The sequence below is a fragment of the Rasamsonia emersonii genome, assembly GCF_000968595.1.
Source record: "Rasamsonia emersonii CBS 393.64 chromosome Unknown ctg1118621760451, whole genome shotgun sequence".
Lineage (NCBI taxonomy): Eukaryota > Fungi > Ascomycota > Eurotiomycetes > Eurotiales > Trichocomaceae > Rasamsonia > Rasamsonia emersonii.
The window spans coordinates 25,304-43,723 of record NW_013562988.1 but is presented as its reverse complement, the minus strand read 5'-3'; the positions used below and the strand labels follow the sequence as shown (position 1 = coordinate 43,723).

The window sequence follows — 18,420 nt, the reverse complement described above, 5'->3', positions numbered from 1 at the left end:
AAAAAAAGAGAGAAGGGAAAAGCAACATGCTGTGACAGACTATTAGTATCCTTTTCCCTTCTCTCTCTCTCTCTTCTTTTTTTTTTTGGTCTTTGGCTTTATTTCTACTTTTTTTTGCAGGTAATAGTCTAGTCTATCAAGGTACAGAGTTATGTACCTAAGTACGGAGTAGTAGTCGTAGTAGCCATGTCAGTACTAGTTAGTTAGTACAGGTATACTATACATGCGTGTAGAGAGAGAGAGAGAGAACGTATGTGCCTTTTATTTTATTTTTTTGTTATTTTTTATTTTTATTTTTTTTTTAAAAAAATAGAAAACAAACTTAGAGCATTCACATAAAAGAGTAGTGCCTGCTGAGTTGACTGCATATAATCATAATCATAATTGCGTTAACAACACATCTTGCAGTAATCATAACTGAAAAAGAAAAAGTTAACTTAATCATGCTATATATATATATCTGTCTGTGTATATAGCAAGGGAGGACTCGCTGTATCTATCTATCTATCTGGATACTCTGGATAACCTCCGCAGACCATAAGGTCCATAATTATTGTTCCGTACTAACGAAAAGATGCATATATGATTATGGTGGTGACCATTCATACCAAAGCAAAGAGGAAATTTCCTCAACCCATGTATAAAGCATGCATATAAATGCCTGTTTATGTCAATAATAATTCATTATTCCGCCTACTAATATTAAGTAGATACTCCGTAGTATATATATAGTTTGATATCAATTTAACCCTAAGCAAACCACGACTAACCAATATGCAATCCATCTCAATACAGCACTAACCAACCAACATGCAACGGGTATATATAATCTCACAGCAGCTCCCTCAACCACGACTTCAGCTTCTTCCCCTGCTCCGTCTCGGTCCGGTCGCCTAGCAGCAGGTTGAACATGGGCGCGACGTGGCATTCGCCGGGGCCGACGAAGAGCGTTACGGACGGGAAGCCGGCCTGTCCAGCGGCGAGTCAGTAAGACGGTAGAGCTCAAACGGGACATCTGCTTACCCTCAATTTTCTGCGTAAAAATCCTCAATCACAGGCAACAGAATCTCGTTTCCTCCCGCAAGGATCAACACGTCCTTCACTTTCAGCCCTTCCCACCACTCGGGCGGTGCCCACGACGCGTCCGTGTAGTAGTCCCTCCTCCGGCCGTTCAGGTACGCCGTCGCCCACTTCTTCGCCACGTCCTGCGTGATCAAGTCGCCGAGAGGAGCCGTCTCCGGCGGCGGGTACTCCGTGCGGAGATCGGTCCAGGGGGCGATGAGGACGGCGCCGCCGAATGCCTCCGACAACACGGACAGTTGGTCGATCTCGGCGTGTGGGTGGGATATGTGCGACAGCACGCCCAGCACCAGGTTCCCGCCCGCCGAGTCGCCGCCTAGGTAGATGTTGCCCGGGCTGCGGCCCGTCTGCAGCATGTACCGCAGACACGCGACCGCCTGCTGCAGCTGCGTCGGGCACGAGGCGTGCGGGGTGAGCGTGTAAGTGAGGACGAAAACGGCCAGGTCTTTGCCGGCCTGGTTCATCGCCTTGACCACGCCCGCCAGGAATTGGAAGTAGCATCTGTTGGCGGGGACGGCGAATCCGCCGCCTGCACAAGTCAGATTGGATCGGATCAGATCGATATTTTCCTTCCTTCCTTTCTTTCGGATGTATTGCTACGCACCATGATACCAGATCAAGACATTTTTCGCATCCTTATTCCCAATCCAATGCCCCTGGGCGCCATGGCCCAGATCTACCGTCTGGTTCGCGATGCCAGATCGCCAGGCAAAGAGCCGATAAGTCGTGTCGGTTTTTGGGAAGATGAATCTGAAAAAAAAAACGCCACATCAGCCCGCATACAGCTAGATATATATACAAGCAGCAGGCACACTCACTGCAGCTGCAATAACGTCAGACGCAACGTCGCCTTGCGCAGGACGGCGTATCCGACGTGCAGGAGCAGGGTTCGCGCGACGCCCTGCTTCGGATTCTTCCGCTGCTTGCGGTGCCGAAACGGCCCTGTGACGAGGGCAAAGATGCCCGTGGCGGTGATGGAGAGAAGCCCCGGGATGATGTCGATGACCTCTGCGAGGGAGATCTTTTTCGGCGGTTGCTTTGTCACTGACATGGCCGAGACGAAGGGTGGATTATCGTAGTCGTCGTATTAGTAGGGATATATAGATTGCTCGAAATTGATCGATCGATTCGGCGCGAACAGAAGAAAAAAGCAATCAACGCAGTGGATATAATTAAACCAGACGCATAAATCAATCAACTGATGGATCGGTCAATATTCCAGAGATAGGACCAGGATTCTGAACAATAATTGACGCCGATCTTCTTGGAGATTTGTCCGTATTGGAATGGATATATACCTGGTATGACAGTAAATGTTAAATTATCATCAAGATTTCCCCTTAGAATCCCATACGTAAATCCCATACGTACCTGTATCTATACAGTATGCTTATACCTATAAGCTGTGAGTTTGTACACCTTGGAACCTCCTGAGCCAAGTCCACAGCAAGCCACTTAAGTTCTGTTCCACAGAATCACGCAGCTTTCCCTTCCCCGCGTGTGCCACAGGACACTAACGCTGTGCCTCGGTTCATCTGCGCGCAGTCAGTATTCCAATTCACCTGGGGCTGGGTCCGTGCACCTGCACGTAAAACTGTAGGGAGCTTTCTGACTTCCAAGGCTGGATAGCCTGGATCGATCTCTCTCCACTCCCCACTCCCATTCGGGAGTCGCGGCTCGGGATTTTCTCCCTCCTTGAACCCTTGTTTAAGGACTGACGTGTCGAGACAATCCATCGAGTCTGGCAGTGTCAGTGTTAGGTGAGACGATAATGTCATTGGTTTTCCTGAAGGAGTAGTGAGATGCTATCCAAAAAGGGGGAGACGAGAAATACTTCAATAACCCCTAAGATTCTAACAAATATATTCATAATACTGATATTCTACAGGCATAAATATATATCATATCGATCCAGTATATTAATGATACTCATCGTAACAATATCATGGCAGTCCATGAACCCATAATAACAACATAACAATAACAATAACAATAACTAACAAGTATTCTGCTCTTCAACGCCGTGCTGGCCCCGTCACCAACTCCAACCCCGTGTCCAGCCGTCCAAACAACGCTTTGAATAGATCACTGATGTAATGGCCCCGCGGCAGCCACGGCGACACCTGAGCCGCCTTGGGCAGGGACTTCTCCGCGACCGAGATGTACGTCGAGTTCAGGTTCAGCAGCTTCTGCGGCTTGAGCTTGGTCGGATCGTCCACGCGCGGGATCGCAGCGACAATGTTCCTTCGCTCCATGTACTTGAGAAGACGGCAGACGAGCAGCGCCGTGGCATCGGCGCCCAGCGTCCACGACGCGTTCGTGTACCCAATCACATAAGCCGCATTCGGCACATCCTGCAGCATCACCCCGTTCCAGAGGTACTTGTCCGAGATGTCGATCTTCTCGCCGTCGACGATGATCTTCGCCCCTCCCGCAATCAGCAGCTTGAGCCCCGTCGCCGTGACGATGATGTCCGCCTCCAACGTCTCCCCCGAGTTGAGGTCAATGCCATGCTCCGTCACGGTCCGGATCGTGTCGGTCTTGACGTCTGCGCGACCCGACCGCAGGGCTTCGTAGAAATCCCCGTCCGGGCAGACGCACAGCCGCTGGTCCCAGGGATTATACCGCGGCTTGAAATGAGGATCGTGGGGGATGTGCGCGGGCAATTGCCTCATGGTGTGTCGGCGCAGCACCCATCTAGCCACATTGGGGAAGTTCTGGCAGAACAGGAAGAACAGACGCGAGGTGAGGATCCATCCGATGCGCTTGAGCTTGTGCTGGATCACGGATGGCAGCAGCCAGCTGAACCATCCTCGAGACCTGTTGGGAAGGGTCATGATATAGGTCGGGCTGCGCTGCAACATGGTCGCGCGAGCAGCCTTCTTTGCCAGCTCTGGCACCAGGGTCACAGCGGTCGCGCCGCTGCCAATCACCACCACCTTCTTGTCGGTATAGTCGAGGTCCTCGGGCCAGAATTGCGGGTGCACGGTGCGGCCCTTGAATCGCTCCAGACCAGGGATCACGGTCTGCAGAGGCTCGTTGTAGTCATAGTATCCAGTCCCAAAGATGATGAACCGCGCCTGGAAATACCGTGTCTGCCCGTCTGCCTCCACAGTCAGCGTCCACGACCGCTTGTCAGAGGACCAGTCAGCCGCAACCAGACGATGGTGGAACCGGATATGGCGGTCGATGCCGTACTTCGCGGCAGTGTCTCGCATATACTTGGAGATGGAGGCGCCATCAGCGATGGGATTGTCCTTGTTCCACGGATGCCACGAGAATCCGAAGGTGTAGAGATCCGAATCGGAGCGGATGCCTGGGTAGCGGAAGAGATCCCACGTTCCTCCAATGGCGCCCCGGGCCTCGAGGATGGTGTACGAGTATGCTGGCAGGCTCGTCTGCACTCGATAGGCGGCGTTGATGCCTGAGATGCCGGCCCCGATGATGGCGACGTCGACGTGTGTCTCCGCGGACCCGGGCGCGTGGCCGTTCGCGTGACCGTTCATGACGAGATTCAGAGTCGGCGTGGGACTGTCGCGAGCGAAAAAGTGGCCGATCAGTCAGAGAGAAATCTCAAGGACGAGCATGAACGAGGGGCTCACCGAAGGGGAAACCGGCGGCCAGCGAGTTGCAACTTATAAGACGGCTGCTCTGCTGTCCTGCACGAAATGAGGCGTCACGCCAGCCTCTTCACATGTCCCTCGGTTTGCCTGCCCCTTCCTTCGAGCGCCGACTGTTGGCAGGCCGCCAGGGCGGAGGACTCGTCGGGATTGGAAATGGTTCCGGGCGGAGAGAGATCTGCACAGGAGAGTCGGCGTTGTTGGCGGATCGACATGGCGTTGCCGGTTCGGGGAAAAATTGCCTCGGCTGTCGCGGCCCAACACTTGCGCTCGTCCAGACTGCTGGGACGGCGTACGTTGTGCATGATTAATAGTATGCACAATCCAGGGATAAGGACAATAATTCGTGGAATATGAATTTTATTAGGATCCAGTGGAGATCATACTAGGACCGATTTGGTGTATATTGCGACTGGGCTGATCTACAGCACTGGTACTCCGTATGCTGGTGCTCCGTACTCTACTGAATAACGATGGCATACACAGAATAATGGAATAATGTCCTGTACAGCAGTCCCCTGCCGTTCAAAGAAGTCGGTGAATCAGCGTATCCGTGCAGCTTGTCGTCGTTGGCCAGCGGTGGCAAGACATTCATCAGCTATGGGCAAGGGCAAGTCTTTCCATGAGAGTGTCTCCTCGTCCGTAGAAGACTTATAACTATAGTTATATCTGACAGCGACAATATTCAAGTAGGCAAAATCGTACTACGAAAACGACGACCAGCACTGGGAATCGGAGGCCCAGTAAAACAAAGCTGAATGAGATTATCAGGCATCTCTGCCCGCAGCTCATACGTCTCAAACACGTCTGTATCCTTGGTCAAGAAGGGGGCATAAGAGGCAGAAGTGTAAAAGGTAACCTTTTTCAGCTGTTCCTTCTTCTTCTTCTTTTCCCTCAGCCGCTCCAGGGGAGCCCTGAGGAAGCGGTGGAATTCCTCTAAGGTCATTGACTCGATACTCGTGTGATAGACCATGACTGCAACGCTCAAGTTGCGCAGATTCGGCATCGCCATAAGCATCTCCCACAGGGTTTCATACCCGGCTCTCTTTGGATCATCCGGCGATTCGCCGACATTGTAATGGATTTCGACAGACGTGATCAGGTCAAATCGGTCAGGAGTGAGCATCTGCTTGAACTTTAGAAGTACCTCGACGTTGGACGATGGTGATGATAATGATGATGACCCCTCGCCAAAGCAGAACGTGTTGGTCGCGTAGAGTATGGGTACAGCTTCGAGATAGATCCGTCGGCATGTTTGCAGGAGCGCGGTGTGTATCTTTTCCACTTGTTCGACTAACTCATACCGTTGCTGCGCTGCTGCACCATAAACCAGCTTCGTGCAACTACAGTTGTAGAAAGCAATTGTCGTCTCCGACCAATCTGACAGTTTCTCTCCTCTTTCGCATGAACACACACAATGCCACCATCGCAGCCGGCATGCATTATCCTTCCACCTTCCAAGACGGGATTTCGTCCGGGGCCGCTGCTCATAGCAGACAAGGTGGATAATGCGGCCGCCAAAGAGCATTTCATAGATACGAAGACGTATCTCAGGTGGCAGTATCATCAGAAGAGATGAATTCTGGGCATCTGCAGTCTGTAGTGTTGGTGGCCATGGTGAACTGTCAGACTCCTTCTGCAGGTGGGGCAGTTGTTAGCACATGTATTAGCAGAGAGAATATAACATGGTCATCAAAACATACCGTAACCAGTCGAGACCATCTTGACCGGATGAGGTCTTTGAGTGCCATGTCTGCTGCAGTATGTGCGCTTGATTTGCATTTTGACAGAGCGGTTTAGTTGTCGTTTTCTAATTATGTACCTTCTTGAGACGTGTTGATTCGATTAGGCATCCGCGTTACCAAAGGTGGCTGAAGCCATAGCAAGCATCGTTCTAGTTCATGAGTTTGCATTTCCACCCGTTTTTGAAAAACTAGATTAATTGATTTTCATTTCTAGACATGAACATAGATGTATTTTCTTTTTTATATTAAAAAAGGTGAAATACAATTTATTTGAAATTTTACAGTAATTATTCAAAATAGAGACCTATTGTTTTTTCTTTTAAATAATAGGACCTTACTACTATCGAGGCAACGGTGTTTATCTAGATAATCAATCACCATCATACACCACATGCCTGAATTCAATCAAAACACAAGGATTAGCGCTACATAAGGATAACAGATGGTCCAAAGTCTATTGACTCGATTGAGATGAGTAATCTTCAGAAAGAACAGGGAGAAGGAATATGCGACTCTACACAAGATTCTTGATAATTACAAACTGGCCTTCCCTCTCGACTCAAACGGCAACACAATGGCAATGACCCCTGCAGCGATAAACAGTGCGCCGCTCACGTACACTGGAACGGCAGTCTGCAGATTGGCAAACATGGCGACAATCGGGGCCATGATGCCGAAGATGCGGTTCGCCGACGCTGTAATGGCATTGCCCGTGCCGCGGTCCTTGGTCGGGAAAACCTCGGGCGTGTAGGCGTACAGCACGGCGTACATGATGTTGGACATAAAATTGTAGGCACAGTTCCAGCCCAGGAGGCTGTTCGAATTCAGCGCCGTCGTCGACGCAAACAGAAAAACCCCCGTCAGCGCCGTCGACACCGACAACGTCCCCTTTCGGCCAAGTCTGGGCCACTCCACAAGCAGTCCACCCAGCAAGCATCCGGGAATGCCCAGCACGGCGATAATCAGGGAGTTCCGGTAAGTGATGTACGTCGAGCCGTCGCCGAATTCCGCGCCCCGCGTCGCCTGGATGTACGGCAGGAAGGCGTTGTACAGAGGAAAACCCAGGCCGATGAACGCCCAGATGACGGTGATCAGTGATGTAGAGATGACCAGTTTGACGGATGAGAATAGCGACCGGATGTGTGTAAAGTTGACCTGTTCAAGTTTGCGTTTCAACGCTGCAGAAGCCGAAGTCAAGGCACCCTGCGTCTGGGGATCGGCATCGACGTCGAACCTCGACAGGTCCTCGAGGGTAAGGGTCGACGTCTTGCCGTTGTGTCGCGCGACTTCGTGAATGACCGCCACGGCTTCCGCGTCCCGTCCTCTGCTCATCAGGTACTTGGGAGACTCGTAGATGCGGAAGAAGACGAACCGGACGACGAACATAATCATAGCCAGGCCGCCCATGCAGATCATAAAGTATCGCCAGCCCATGTTCTTCTCGCGTGTGCACACGGTGTCCTGCTGACAGGTCAAGTTGCCCAGCAGCGGCCACGCAACGAGGTTTGCAACAAGCTGCGCAAACGCCCAGTCAACAGACAATATCGTCAGCAGGTACTGGTGCGATCCAGGCAAAAACTCAAGGAAAATGGCCGAATCAACAGGGAGATTGCCGCCGACTCCCACCGACCAGAGGGCCGCAAACGTGCAGATGGCCCCGAAATTGGGCGAGCCAGCCGCAATAAGGCCAAACACGGCGGTGATACCGATAGTCAGGTTGAACGCCCACCGGCGACCGAAGATATCGCAGCCAAATCCCCAGAAGATGGCCCCGACCAGCAGGCCGATGTTCTGGGCGAGCGTCAGCAGCTGCGGATGCGCAGGGGAGAATTCGTCGGCGACGGGGGTCAATATAAGCGATGTAACAATTGGCCAGAGGTTGTCACTCGCCCAGCCAAAGCCTATCACGACGAAGAGCTGCCACTGGTATCGGCCCATTCCAATGTCTTGGATGGCACGATTCAGCACGCGGGCCTTGGCCTCGTATACAGGGTCGAAGGTGCCCTTGGGAAGAGCACCCTCGTCGATGGCGTCGTTGGCGTCGTCCTGCATTGTCGAATCTGAAAAGATCTGAGGATCTCTCAGCTTAGGCGGCGACTGGGGGGAGACTTGGGGGTCCCCGTGCCCTTTGCTGTCGTCTTCCGTTGTCGCCATGCTGGATGGTAATCTTTCGTATCCAGGTGGAGTGTGGAAGAACACAAAACGCATCAAAGGCGTTATTCGAAGAAGTATTCGAAGAAGAAAAGCCCAGTTCTATAAACAGCGCAGTAACACAAGTGTTCTAATGTTCTGACGCTGCATTCCACTCACGATTAACCAGCCGCGCGGAGATGTACTGTACAGTACCATGTATGGACCTGGAAGAAAACCGAAGACAAAGAAAAGCAGTCAACAAAAAAATGTCAAGTTTCGAACACAAGTAATATCTTTCATCTCATCACGGCCATTTTGAGCAGGAAAAATTAAAAAATCTGCTGTCAGTGTCGTTGTCGATCGATCTGGACCTCTGATGGATGACGTGATCGTATCCATCGTTATCGCGATCTGACTGTTGTGACGCCGGGCTCTGATTGGCAGATGCGCGGTGGACCCAGCGTGGGGTTTACACGCGCCATGCCCCATGCGGATGGAAACCTTGACGAAATAGGTAAGGCATTGCCGTGGGCGGCCATTAGTAATCAGGGTCTAGGACAGAATACGAGGAACATTAACGGGGTTTCATCCATGTACCTGCTCCGTATTAACGTACATACATATTGTACGGTAGACCGTAGGGCTGACAGGGAGATTCCATGCTGGCGTATTCTGCAGAGGCTGGCGATATTTCAAAACACTTGTGATTTGAACACTGAGCTTGGCTGGAGGTTTTGAAGCCATTGTCAGATGGCCAATATTTCAGAGGATGCAGGGCGAAGCAAATTGTGTTTCTATCATCCCATCTTGTATAATTCCTGGAAATGGCTGGACGGTTATTGCCAAATTCTGGAGTGTCTGGAGCCACTCTGGTATTCTGCACAGGACGCCTGAGGTTCCCTGCAAGCTATAACAATTCAATTCATCATCGATTTGGACCCCGCCAGTTTATGGAACGTACTTTTGGTTTGTTTCCTTGCAGCCAATGGATATTTGGCAAAACGAGCTTGTATTGACAAACGTCCACAACATGTCGTTCATTGAAATTCAGCTGAATATGGGAAAGAGCGACCATGCCATGTGACCTCGCAGTCTCGTTTTCCGAATTGGGAATGCGAGGTCACGGTCGCAAACTTCCCGAGTCAGTCTAGCGCGATCCCTCCTCTGATCAGCTGAACAAGAAGCAAACCACCTTTTTTTTAATGCCTTCGTGTCCTTTTGCGAATGACAGATGGAAAAGGAGAAAATAACGCGTTTCCGACCGGAGAGTCAATCTCTGGTATCCAATTGCCTCCGTGCAGTATCGCGATAATCTGATTCCTTGGATCATCGATGTCGCCTCCACTGCAGGAGTTCTCCAGCGTCTTTCTTCTGGCCGGTGACAGGCTGCTGGAGCAGGTCCCGGACCAAAATTTAGAATCAAGGCGTAAGAGGCCTCATCGCAAGTCGCGCAATGGGTACCTCCCTTGTAAGAGGAGAAGAGTCAAAGTGAGTCTTGAAACAAGTCAATTATACCCTGACTGCGTGTCGCTCTTGTGTACTTCCTCTCTCTAGTCACGGAACTGATCTGCTCTCTGCCAGTGCGATGAAAGATTTCCGTCTTGCTCGCGCTGCGTCAAGAGAGGCGAAAAATGCTGGCGTCCGGCTCGCTGTCAGAGCGTCTCACCAACTCCTTCGACGTCATCGTCATCATCTGTACCAGCTTCCATGACACCGCAGATTCTGGGAAGCGTTTCCACAAAAGTGAATCTATTACACATGAAACTTTTCCACCATTTCGAATCATTTACCTATCAAACTCTTTCCTTTACTCGCCAAATATGGAACGAAGCCCTGAAGTTCTCTTTTGAATACGAATTCCTCATGCACGCCATACTGTGTATCTCGGCCCGACATCTAGCTTATCTTTCCCCCATGGAAGCGAGCTACACGACTATCGCAAGGACCCATCTCTCAGAGGCTCTGCGTCTGTTTCGGGAAGCATTGTCCCAGCCGCTTACCGACGCAAACCTCGACGCGATCCTCTGCACTTCTGCTTTATTACACTATGAGGCTTGGGCCAGTACAGATTTTCTCTCAGCAGAAAATCCCGACGTTGCGGCCGGCTATGACGCCTCGAAGGACCAACTCTTCGCCTTGAGAGCCGGCATGGTGCACATCTTTATATCTGCCATGTCACTTATACCTCACAAAACTTCCATCTTCCTGGCACAGATGACCTATAGGCCTACTTCTCCGATTCAGGACGCGATCTTTGCTCTCCGCCGAGATCCGTCGCCTTATGAAGCTTTTCTAAATGAGTGCTATGATAATCCGGAGCGGCTGAAGCAGAGAGCTACCGCCACTGCCCGACACGCCGAAGCTCTCTCATCGCTATATTGCTCTGAATTACGTGGCACCCAAATATCACACTACGGATGATCCCCATGAGGCATACCGTAACGTTGTGCCGCGGCTTTGTCTGCTGCTCGCTCTCCTGCCAAAGAGAATCGGAGAATCCGAGCCGTTGTAGTGGAAACTCATCCAGAGCTTCTAGACGACGTGTCTCGGACATTCTATGCTTTTCCCTTGTTGTGCCAACAGCCATTCATCGACATGCTGGCTGAAGGTGACCAGAGAAGCCTTTTGCTGATGTACCATTTCTATCGCGCTGTGAATATTATTTTGCCCCAGAAAGAGTGCTGGTGGGCGTCGAGACGGGCAGGAATATTGGAAAAGATCTTAAGTAAGCGTTTATGGGGTTGATATGAATCACTTGTGAGATGCAAAGAACATTTTACTAGCTTCAGACATGTGGTCCGCGCAAAATTGATTGGAACTATATGACTGTTTTTATCATCGAAGGCTCTCGTGAGTATACAAATTGTCCCTGGAGTTTAATGACTAACTCGAAGTTAGGTCGAGCAGGATGATAAATGTCCAGAAACATCCTTTTCCGGACAGAAATATTAGATCGATACAGATCAAAGAACTATTATCAGATCTGGACTGTCCGAGGTACTTACTTACCAAAACGAGACTTACCCTGGATGTAGAGTCTTGTATGTTATGTCCGATGAACAAAGCGATGGGACTGGTGAAGCCGGCACTTATCCGAGACAATGAAAGGGAAGGATGGAATGGTAACAACCCTGTCAAAATCCTGATTTCGGCTATCCTAATATCAGACTAAAATCAATCTCATGATTTCGACCTTCCATAGCTATCGTCTCTAATCTTATCAAGCTAGGAGTTCTCGTCTTTATCGAAATAGATGATTTTCATCGCCTTCGTCGACATTCCTCTTCGGGAAACCAGAGAAACGCAAACACAAAAGAACACCACACACATACACAGTAAATTTGGATGGGCCTACAGACGCATGCTTCGGCAGTCGATCAATCTAAAAAAAGAACACACTAATGTCGCTACCTGCCTCGGTAGGTAAATGTATGTGCGGAGAGACAGTCACCGACTCACCGACTCTCCGACATCTGACTACCGTCATGTCGTCTGCAGAAATTAATTACCCCGGACAGATCGACTGCAGATCGCTATGACGCTGTTTGTCGCATGCATGCCACTCACGTCAGTCTCGTCAAGTGCATGTACAGTACACATGTTTCACTAACCCTACTCTCGTCGGTTCAATATGAAGACGCCCCTCGCTGCCCGGGATTCGGCAGGCCGGAAGGGGATATCGCTAGCATTCTCTGTCTATTTGTTCTGTTTGTGATGAGGATCATAGTCCTCATGATACCTCATGATACATGTGCTTATTGTCTGTGCCTGCAATCGAGCAACTGCCCCAGGCGGAAATCTCTTTGTGTCTCTCTCTGCGCCGAGGCAAGGCGGCGCTTTCCTTCCGCCGCACATTCGTCAGAGGAAGGCACGGCCCAGCGTTCCTTCTCTTTGACAGGATTGTGGCTGGTGCGGCGACTCGCTACAAAAACTCGCCTGGTTCCACCCTACTCCTCTGCTGTCGCTGCAGCATGTCCTCTTCTCTGATCTGTGCTCGTCTTGAGGCAGATGTCTTCGTCGCCATCATAGTCCTTATCTTCGTCGTGTCCAAAATTGAATTGACACGAGACACTGTCATGTCTCCATCGAACTCCGCGTCCACAGGGGGCATCCGGCCCGTGGAACTGAAGGGTGTCCTTCTCGAGGCCTGGGTTCAGGGCTCGGTAATAGGCTCCCTTCTGGTGATGTTGGCTATAACGGTTGCGAACATGAGGAAGCGCGTACTGCTACACAAGTTGATTTTGACAGAGGTATTTACTATCTTATACACCTCTCTACTCGCATTTATCCAAAAAAATTGACTTCTACTGACTATCGTCATGTTCGTCAGTTAATTCTCGCCATGGCCAGCAGCACAATTACCTTCTCCTCCAAGGACAACTTCCCGGGCTGGTACCTGTTCGGATTGATCGGGCTGTACATCTCATGGAGCTTGCACAACGTGATCGCTTGGCTGAAGAACAGGCCCTTCCTGTCCCGACGCGTTTCGATCTTCTATATTGTGACCGTCGCCCTGGTGCAGCCGTACTGGGTGATGGAGACCTATGTCAATTTTGCGTTTTACAACAACATCAATGATATATTTCTCAAGACGAGGCCTCTGGAGCCACTGTTTCGGTGGGTTACAGCTCTTTCGTTCCAAACCTTCTGTTCATTCTGTTTTTCCTGCTGACTGCGGACAGTGACCCCTGGTGGATCTTCACGACCTGCTCGCTCTTCTACACCATCAAAAAGGAGTACAATTTCGGCCTCTTCGAGCTCGTCCGGGTCGCGCCGCGGTTCGGCATCATGCTGCTCTCTATGTGTCTGTCGATCGCATTCCTCGTCGTCGACACCCTTAGCGTACTACACGTCTTCTCTGTTTTCCTGCCGGATGGCATTGAACCGTTCTGGAGGGTATGTTCCTTGTCACTGTAATTAATTGCAGATAACTAACCTTCATACGTGTATAGTTATCATTCGTCTTCAAATGCCTCTGCGACACCGTCATCCTGGACGACTTCAAGACCGCCCTCGACCGCATGCGCAGCTACTGGCTGCAGCGCTGTGTGCAGACGGGGACTGGGACAGTTTCGACCTTTGCGTCGATCCACTTAGATCCAAACGATGATACGAGCATTTCCTGTCACAGAAACGCCTTTTATCATCAGTTTTCTTCCTATGACCATTATAATCGACCGCCATCCGACTTGGACCTGGAAACAGGACTGCGGCAACAATCAAGCAATCAGAATCAAGACGAGAAACGCGAGTGCGAGTCATATGCCATTCCCACTCCTATCGCCAAAGTCGTCACTGCGGATGATGTTCTACGTTCACGAACAACAATTCATATTTGACACTTACCAAGGATGGTGAAATTTAGCAACGGCATTTATAGAGTTTCATGCTTATAATGTCTGGAACTAATGAATTGATGAATGTGATGAATGTATGAAGGAATCATAATCACGTTATACGAGATCTGAATCATAATAAGTAGCGGTCTTCTTCGGTACCATATACGGTGTTCTTTCTTACTATATTATTAGATTCTCTATATATACATATCTCATACCATCAATACCATATACCATTCATCGAAGAAAAAAAATGAACCAAGCTTATCAGCCACGCTATCGTCAATTCACGAGGCTAAGCCAAGTTTAAAAGTCTGCCGGCTCGGGCAATTTCTCCGGCGTATCAGCCCTCAACTCACTCAATATCAAATCCTCAAACGTCGCAGACCAGCCCACACGATTCGTCAAGATGTCAAGATCCCAGAGCTTAGCGAGAAAGGCCGGAATCGACGTATGCGTATACTCGCCCCTGGTCGAAGGCTTGTTGACTACGATCCCGCGGTCCACCCACGGCGAGATCAATAGCGTGGGCACCCGCATCCCCAGACGAGTGAAGTCGAACGTGATCGACCGCCCATCGGGAGCGGTCTCCGTGTAGGTCAGCTCATCTCCCCGAGGCACGTTCACCGGCGGCACTACGTGATCCGCAAACCCGCCATGCTCATCAAACGTCAAAATGAACAGCGTGTCGTTCCACTGCGGCGACGCCCGCAGCGCCTCGTACACACTTTTCACGAAGCCCTCGCCCACGCTGACGGGCGACGGCGGGTGGAAGGACTGCCATACACAACACTCCGGATTGATGTACGTGAGTTGCGGCAGCGTGCCCTGGGCAGCGTCTTCGTAGAACTGTTCGATGGGTTTGACGTTTGTCCGCGCCGCGCCAGACTCCACCGTCCAGCGGTAGAACAGGGCGTCGGGCAGGAAGCCCGTCGCGTTGGAGTAGTTGATCCAGGAGATGCCCTTCTCCGTCAGCTGCTGGAAGATGGACCGTTGCGGGAGGGCCGACGTATCGAAGTCGACATCATTGTATCCGTGTCCGTATGATGTTCCCGACGTAATGTAAGCACGGTTTGGATTGGTCGGACCCGGCACAGCTGCAAACCACCGGTCGAAGAGCACAAAGTTCTCCGCCAGAGTCGCAAAGACAGGGATATGGTCGGGTGTGAAGTAGTTGATCACCTCTGCTGCGCGCGCGGCGTCGTCCATGCTGTACAAGAACGCCTGCTCCGCAACGAATCCCTTCATGAGATCCGAATCGGTATCGTAGTAGCCCTTCTTGATCCGGTCCTCGTCCGGATGGTACGTGCCGTAGATCTGCATATTGCCGCCGCTGATCCCATGGTTGGGGTCGTCGGCGGCCACATTGCCGGCGACCGGTCGAGCACACACCAGGGCAGAATTCCTATCCTTAAGATCCAGCGGATTGCAATAGGGATGATTCAGCACGCCGTCAATGCTCTTGTTGTAGGTCAGCCCGCCGAGGAAGGTGTCGAACGACCGGTTCTCCTGCACGAGGACGACGACATTCTTGATGCGCTCCTTCCAGAGCTTTGCTGGCGTTGCTGCGGTGCCTGCTGCGAGGATCCCCCACAGGGCCAGCGAGAGCAGGGCCATGATTTGGGAATTCACCGCCAGTGAGGTGGACAGAATTGGGTCAATCTGCGGATTCACTCATGACTTATCTCTCGCGGGTTCAAATGGCCTCACGTGCACAGTCGACCATGAAGAAGATGTCGTCAAGTAGATCCATATTCCATCCCAGCTGCGATAACGATAAGTGATTCCATAATACCCCAGACACTGCCTGGCTGACGAATCCTCTAGATCAGATTGGGTTAGGCGATTTCCCAGACTAACCGAAAACGCGAATGACAGTCCTCGGCCCGTCACGTGGGACCGGGAGTCGATTCCGATTGGTTCGGAGGAGCGCCGATCAGGGCCGTTCCGATTGGCCTGACGCCACCAATCAGCGTTGTGGAATCTACATCTACGACATAGCAGCCCGATATACTGACATGTTGATTTCTGAGCAAATATCTATTTCAAAAGAACAAATAAAGTGAGTAAATAAGATGCTATATTCAAACCAAATATCTCAAACTTTATCCTAGATCCTCTACCTACAGTCCCGTGAAGACCTCGCACTTGCGTGTTTAGGACAACCTCCTCGCGAAGGCCACCTGACGAAGAACGTCATTCACCGTAGCCAAAGGATCAGACGACAGCTCAGTAGCTCGCCATGCAATGTACCCATCAGGACGAACCAGCGAGGCGCCGCCTGGGGCAGAAATGCCCATAGCTTGAAGAAACACGGCCACGTCGTCGTCCAGTTGCACGTCGACACCCACGTGGACCGGCTCGACATGGATCCCGGACTCCTGACTCGCCTGCACCGCCGCAGCTTTCCATTCTGCGCTCTCAGAAAGCAAGACCCAGCAGCGCGGGAACAGATCCAAGCTCGAAATTTTCTTTCCGTCGGGCTTGGTAAGCCAGAAATGCGCTGCGCGCGTCCCCGGCTGGCCCGCCCACTGGTCTGGTCGTAATGCCGGTGGCAGCATGTCGTCGTCCGCACCGAGAAGCACAGCCTTCGATCGATAACGCTGGCCGAGCTCCATGGCGATATCGTCAATCACTTCATCGGATAACTTTACATTGTCCCCGAGATAGGCCTTGAAATCTGCGCGCGCGAAGATCTGCTGATGTCGCAACCACGCCACCGGACGCCGCTCGTGGTCATACGTCTCGAGCAGCTCTGGCATCGACACACCAGACAGGACGGCAGCCAGTTTCCAGGCGAGGTTGTGGGCGTCCGCAATGCCGGTATTCGCGCCGTAGCCACCCCGGTTCGGAGGCAGCGTGTGCGCCGCATCACCCATCAGGAAGATGCGTCCCGACTGGAACTTCTCTGCGATCAGAGCCGTCATCTCCCACCGGCCGGTGGTGATGATCTCTACGTCGAGATCCGACCGGCCGACGGCTCTGTAGATCAGGGATTTCAGAGTCTCCTCGTCGCGGTCGACGTCGTCGTCGTCGGGAAACATGAGCACCCAGCGGCCGTCACGGTAGCTCGTCAAAAACGCCTTGAAGTCCTGCTGGTCGATGCTGAACTGGGAAACGCCGCGTTGCAGGTACTCGTCGATGGAAGGTCGCGCGCGGAAGAGCACGCTGTTGGTGGTCTGCATATGCCCGCGTCCTGCGCGCTGGATGCCCAGTTTCTCGCGCACGGGGCTGCGATGGCCGTCGGCGGCAATCAGATAGGATGCCCGCAGCGTGTATTCCTGGCCGTCCTTGTCGTTCCTGACGAGGGCAGTGATTCCGTCGTCATCATGCTCGAAATCGACGAGGGTGTTCTGATACCGCAGATCAACACCCCCACGCTGAAGTGCAGTCTCGCGGAGGATGTCTTCGAGTTTGTCCTGCGCGATGACTCCGCCCAAGCTGGGTGAAAAGTCGAGGAAGGAGAACGAAGACTTTTCCTCTTCCATCATCTTCTTCTCCATCCACTCCGACTCCTCATACCACGTCCCCGCCAAACTCTCGACACGCGCACGACGCAGCTTGAAATCGGGCGGGACCTGCGGGATCTTGTCATGATCGATCCCGAAAGCACGATAGATCTCCATCGTGCGCGACGTGTATCCGATGGCTCGGGGATGAGACAAGGAGCTGCCTGGATGGCGCTCGATGAGGATCACGGGGACGTTGTGGAAGGCGAGGCAGAGGGCGGCCGTGAGGCCGACTACGCTGCCGCCTACGATAAGGACTGGGGTGGATTCGGTATGTTGTGGTGTCATGGTTTATCTGAAAGAGTGCTTTATATATATCGCAATTACAGTGATGATTTTATCAATGACTGCAGATGACGACAACGATGCCACAAAGCCATGATGAAAAGAAGGAAAAAAAACAATGCCAATTTATATACTACTTTTTTTTTCCTGTTAGAAAAAAAAAGCTACGAGATCAACCGCGAATTTCCATATGGTTGTATTAGAGACGCTGTGTGTCGGAGCCGAAAACAACAGTGATACGGAGTATAGCGATGACTTTCGGAGGGTTGGATTCGCTTTCGGGCCCGAGACTCGACATTTGCTCCGACCTAGGCGAGGGCTGGATTCTCAGATGACCAATAACATTTATTAGAGATCCGATGAATAATTTAATTTATCGTATTGCACCAATAATAGTTTAATAGTGAAATACGCCTACCTAAATTTTGAAGCATCATCTTGTCTTGCGTTTCTCAACAATATTATATTATTTACTAAATTAAGTTAAGTTTTAGGGTTCCCATCAGTTTGACGCGTCTGGTCTGACGGAGGTCGCAGATAGTAAGATTTCCTTCCTGTTTTAGTAAGTAACAATCCTCCAAACTTGGGAATCAATCAATGGAAGTCTTCCGTGACCCGACTGGGACTGGGGGTGGCTGTCGCTTTTGCTGCCCCTGCCCTTTGGTTTGGCTGCTCCTTGCAATAGTATTAGGCTTGCCAAGATCATTAT

General features: G+C 51.3%; 8 protein-coding genes across 8 annotated transcripts; 2 read left to right on the top strand and 6 right to left on the bottom strand.

Annotated features, from left to right (window-relative positions):
• Positions 1 to 149: 149 nt before the first annotated feature.
• Positions 150 to 2,131, bottom strand: T310_6833 (Lipase/thioesterase family protein; the record flags this gene model as incomplete). Its single annotated transcript, XM_013470380.1, has 6 exons — positions 150 to 195; positions 609 to 661; positions 803 to 1,015; positions 1,056 to 1,609; positions 1,685 to 1,830; positions 1,899 to 2,131. The coding sequence occupies 6 exons, from the start codon at positions 2,129 to 2,131 to the stop codon at positions 150 to 152; spliced, it is 1,245 nt and encodes a 414-aa protein (XP_013325834.1).
• A 964-nt stretch (positions 2,132 to 3,095) lies between these two features.
• Positions 3,096 to 4,586, bottom strand: T310_6832 (Cyclohexanone monooxygenase; the record flags this gene model as incomplete). Its single annotated transcript, XM_013470379.1, has 1 exon — positions 3,096 to 4,586. One exon carries the CDS (start codon positions 4,584 to 4,586, stop codon positions 3,096 to 3,098), a length of 1,491 nt encoding a protein of 496 aa, XP_013325833.1.
• Positions 4,587 to 5,385: 799 nt separating this feature from the next.
• T310_6831 (uncharacterized protein) lies at positions 5,386 to 6,451 on the bottom strand (the record flags this gene model as incomplete). Its single annotated transcript, XM_013470378.1, has 2 exons — positions 5,386 to 6,336; positions 6,404 to 6,451. The coding sequence occupies 2 exons, from the start codon at positions 6,449 to 6,451 to the stop codon at positions 5,386 to 5,388; spliced, it is 999 nt and encodes a 332-aa protein (XP_013325832.1).
• A 528-nt stretch (positions 6,452 to 6,979) lies between these two features.
• On the bottom strand, positions 6,980 to 9,653 carry T310_6830 (uncharacterized protein; the record flags this gene model as incomplete). The annotated part of the gene is made up of 4 exons (XM_013470377.1): positions 6,980 to 8,698; positions 8,756 to 8,780; positions 9,199 to 9,485; positions 9,540 to 9,653. The coding sequence occupies 4 exons, from the start codon at positions 9,651 to 9,653 to the stop codon at positions 6,980 to 6,982; spliced, it is 2,145 nt and encodes a 714-aa protein (XP_013325831.1).
• Positions 9,654 to 9,910: 257 nt separating this feature from the next.
• T310_6829 (uncharacterized protein) lies at positions 9,911 to 10,999 on the top strand (the record flags this gene model as incomplete). The annotated part of the gene is made up of 2 exons (XM_013470376.1): positions 9,911 to 10,066; positions 10,160 to 10,999. The coding sequence occupies 2 exons, from the start codon at positions 9,911 to 9,913 to the stop codon at positions 10,997 to 10,999; spliced, it is 996 nt and encodes a 331-aa protein (XP_013325830.1).
• Positions 11,000 to 12,549: 1,550 nt separating this feature from the next.
• T310_6828 (uncharacterized protein) lies at positions 12,550 to 13,917 on the top strand (the record flags this gene model as incomplete). The annotated part of the gene is made up of 4 exons (XM_013470375.1): positions 12,550 to 12,828; positions 12,909 to 13,195; positions 13,261 to 13,474; positions 13,531 to 13,917. 4 exons carry the CDS (start codon positions 12,550 to 12,552, stop codon positions 13,915 to 13,917), a joined length of 1,167 nt encoding a protein of 388 aa, XP_013325829.1.
• A 306-nt stretch (positions 13,918 to 14,223) lies between these two features.
• Positions 14,224 to 15,534, bottom strand: T310_6827 (PLC-A protein; the record flags this gene model as incomplete). The annotated part of the gene is made up of 1 exon (XM_013470374.1): positions 14,224 to 15,534. The coding sequence occupies one exon, from the start codon at positions 15,532 to 15,534 to the stop codon at positions 14,224 to 14,226; it is 1,311 nt and encodes a 436-aa protein (XP_013325828.1).
• Positions 15,535 to 16,073: 539 nt separating this feature from the next.
• T310_6826 (2,4-dichlorophenol 6-monooxygenase) lies at positions 16,074 to 17,714 on the bottom strand (the record flags this gene model as incomplete). The annotated part of the gene is made up of 1 exon (XM_013470373.1): positions 16,074 to 17,714. The coding sequence occupies one exon, from the start codon at positions 17,712 to 17,714 to the stop codon at positions 16,074 to 16,076; it is 1,641 nt and encodes a 546-aa protein (XP_013325827.1).
• Positions 17,715 to 18,420: the final 706 nt, after the last annotated feature.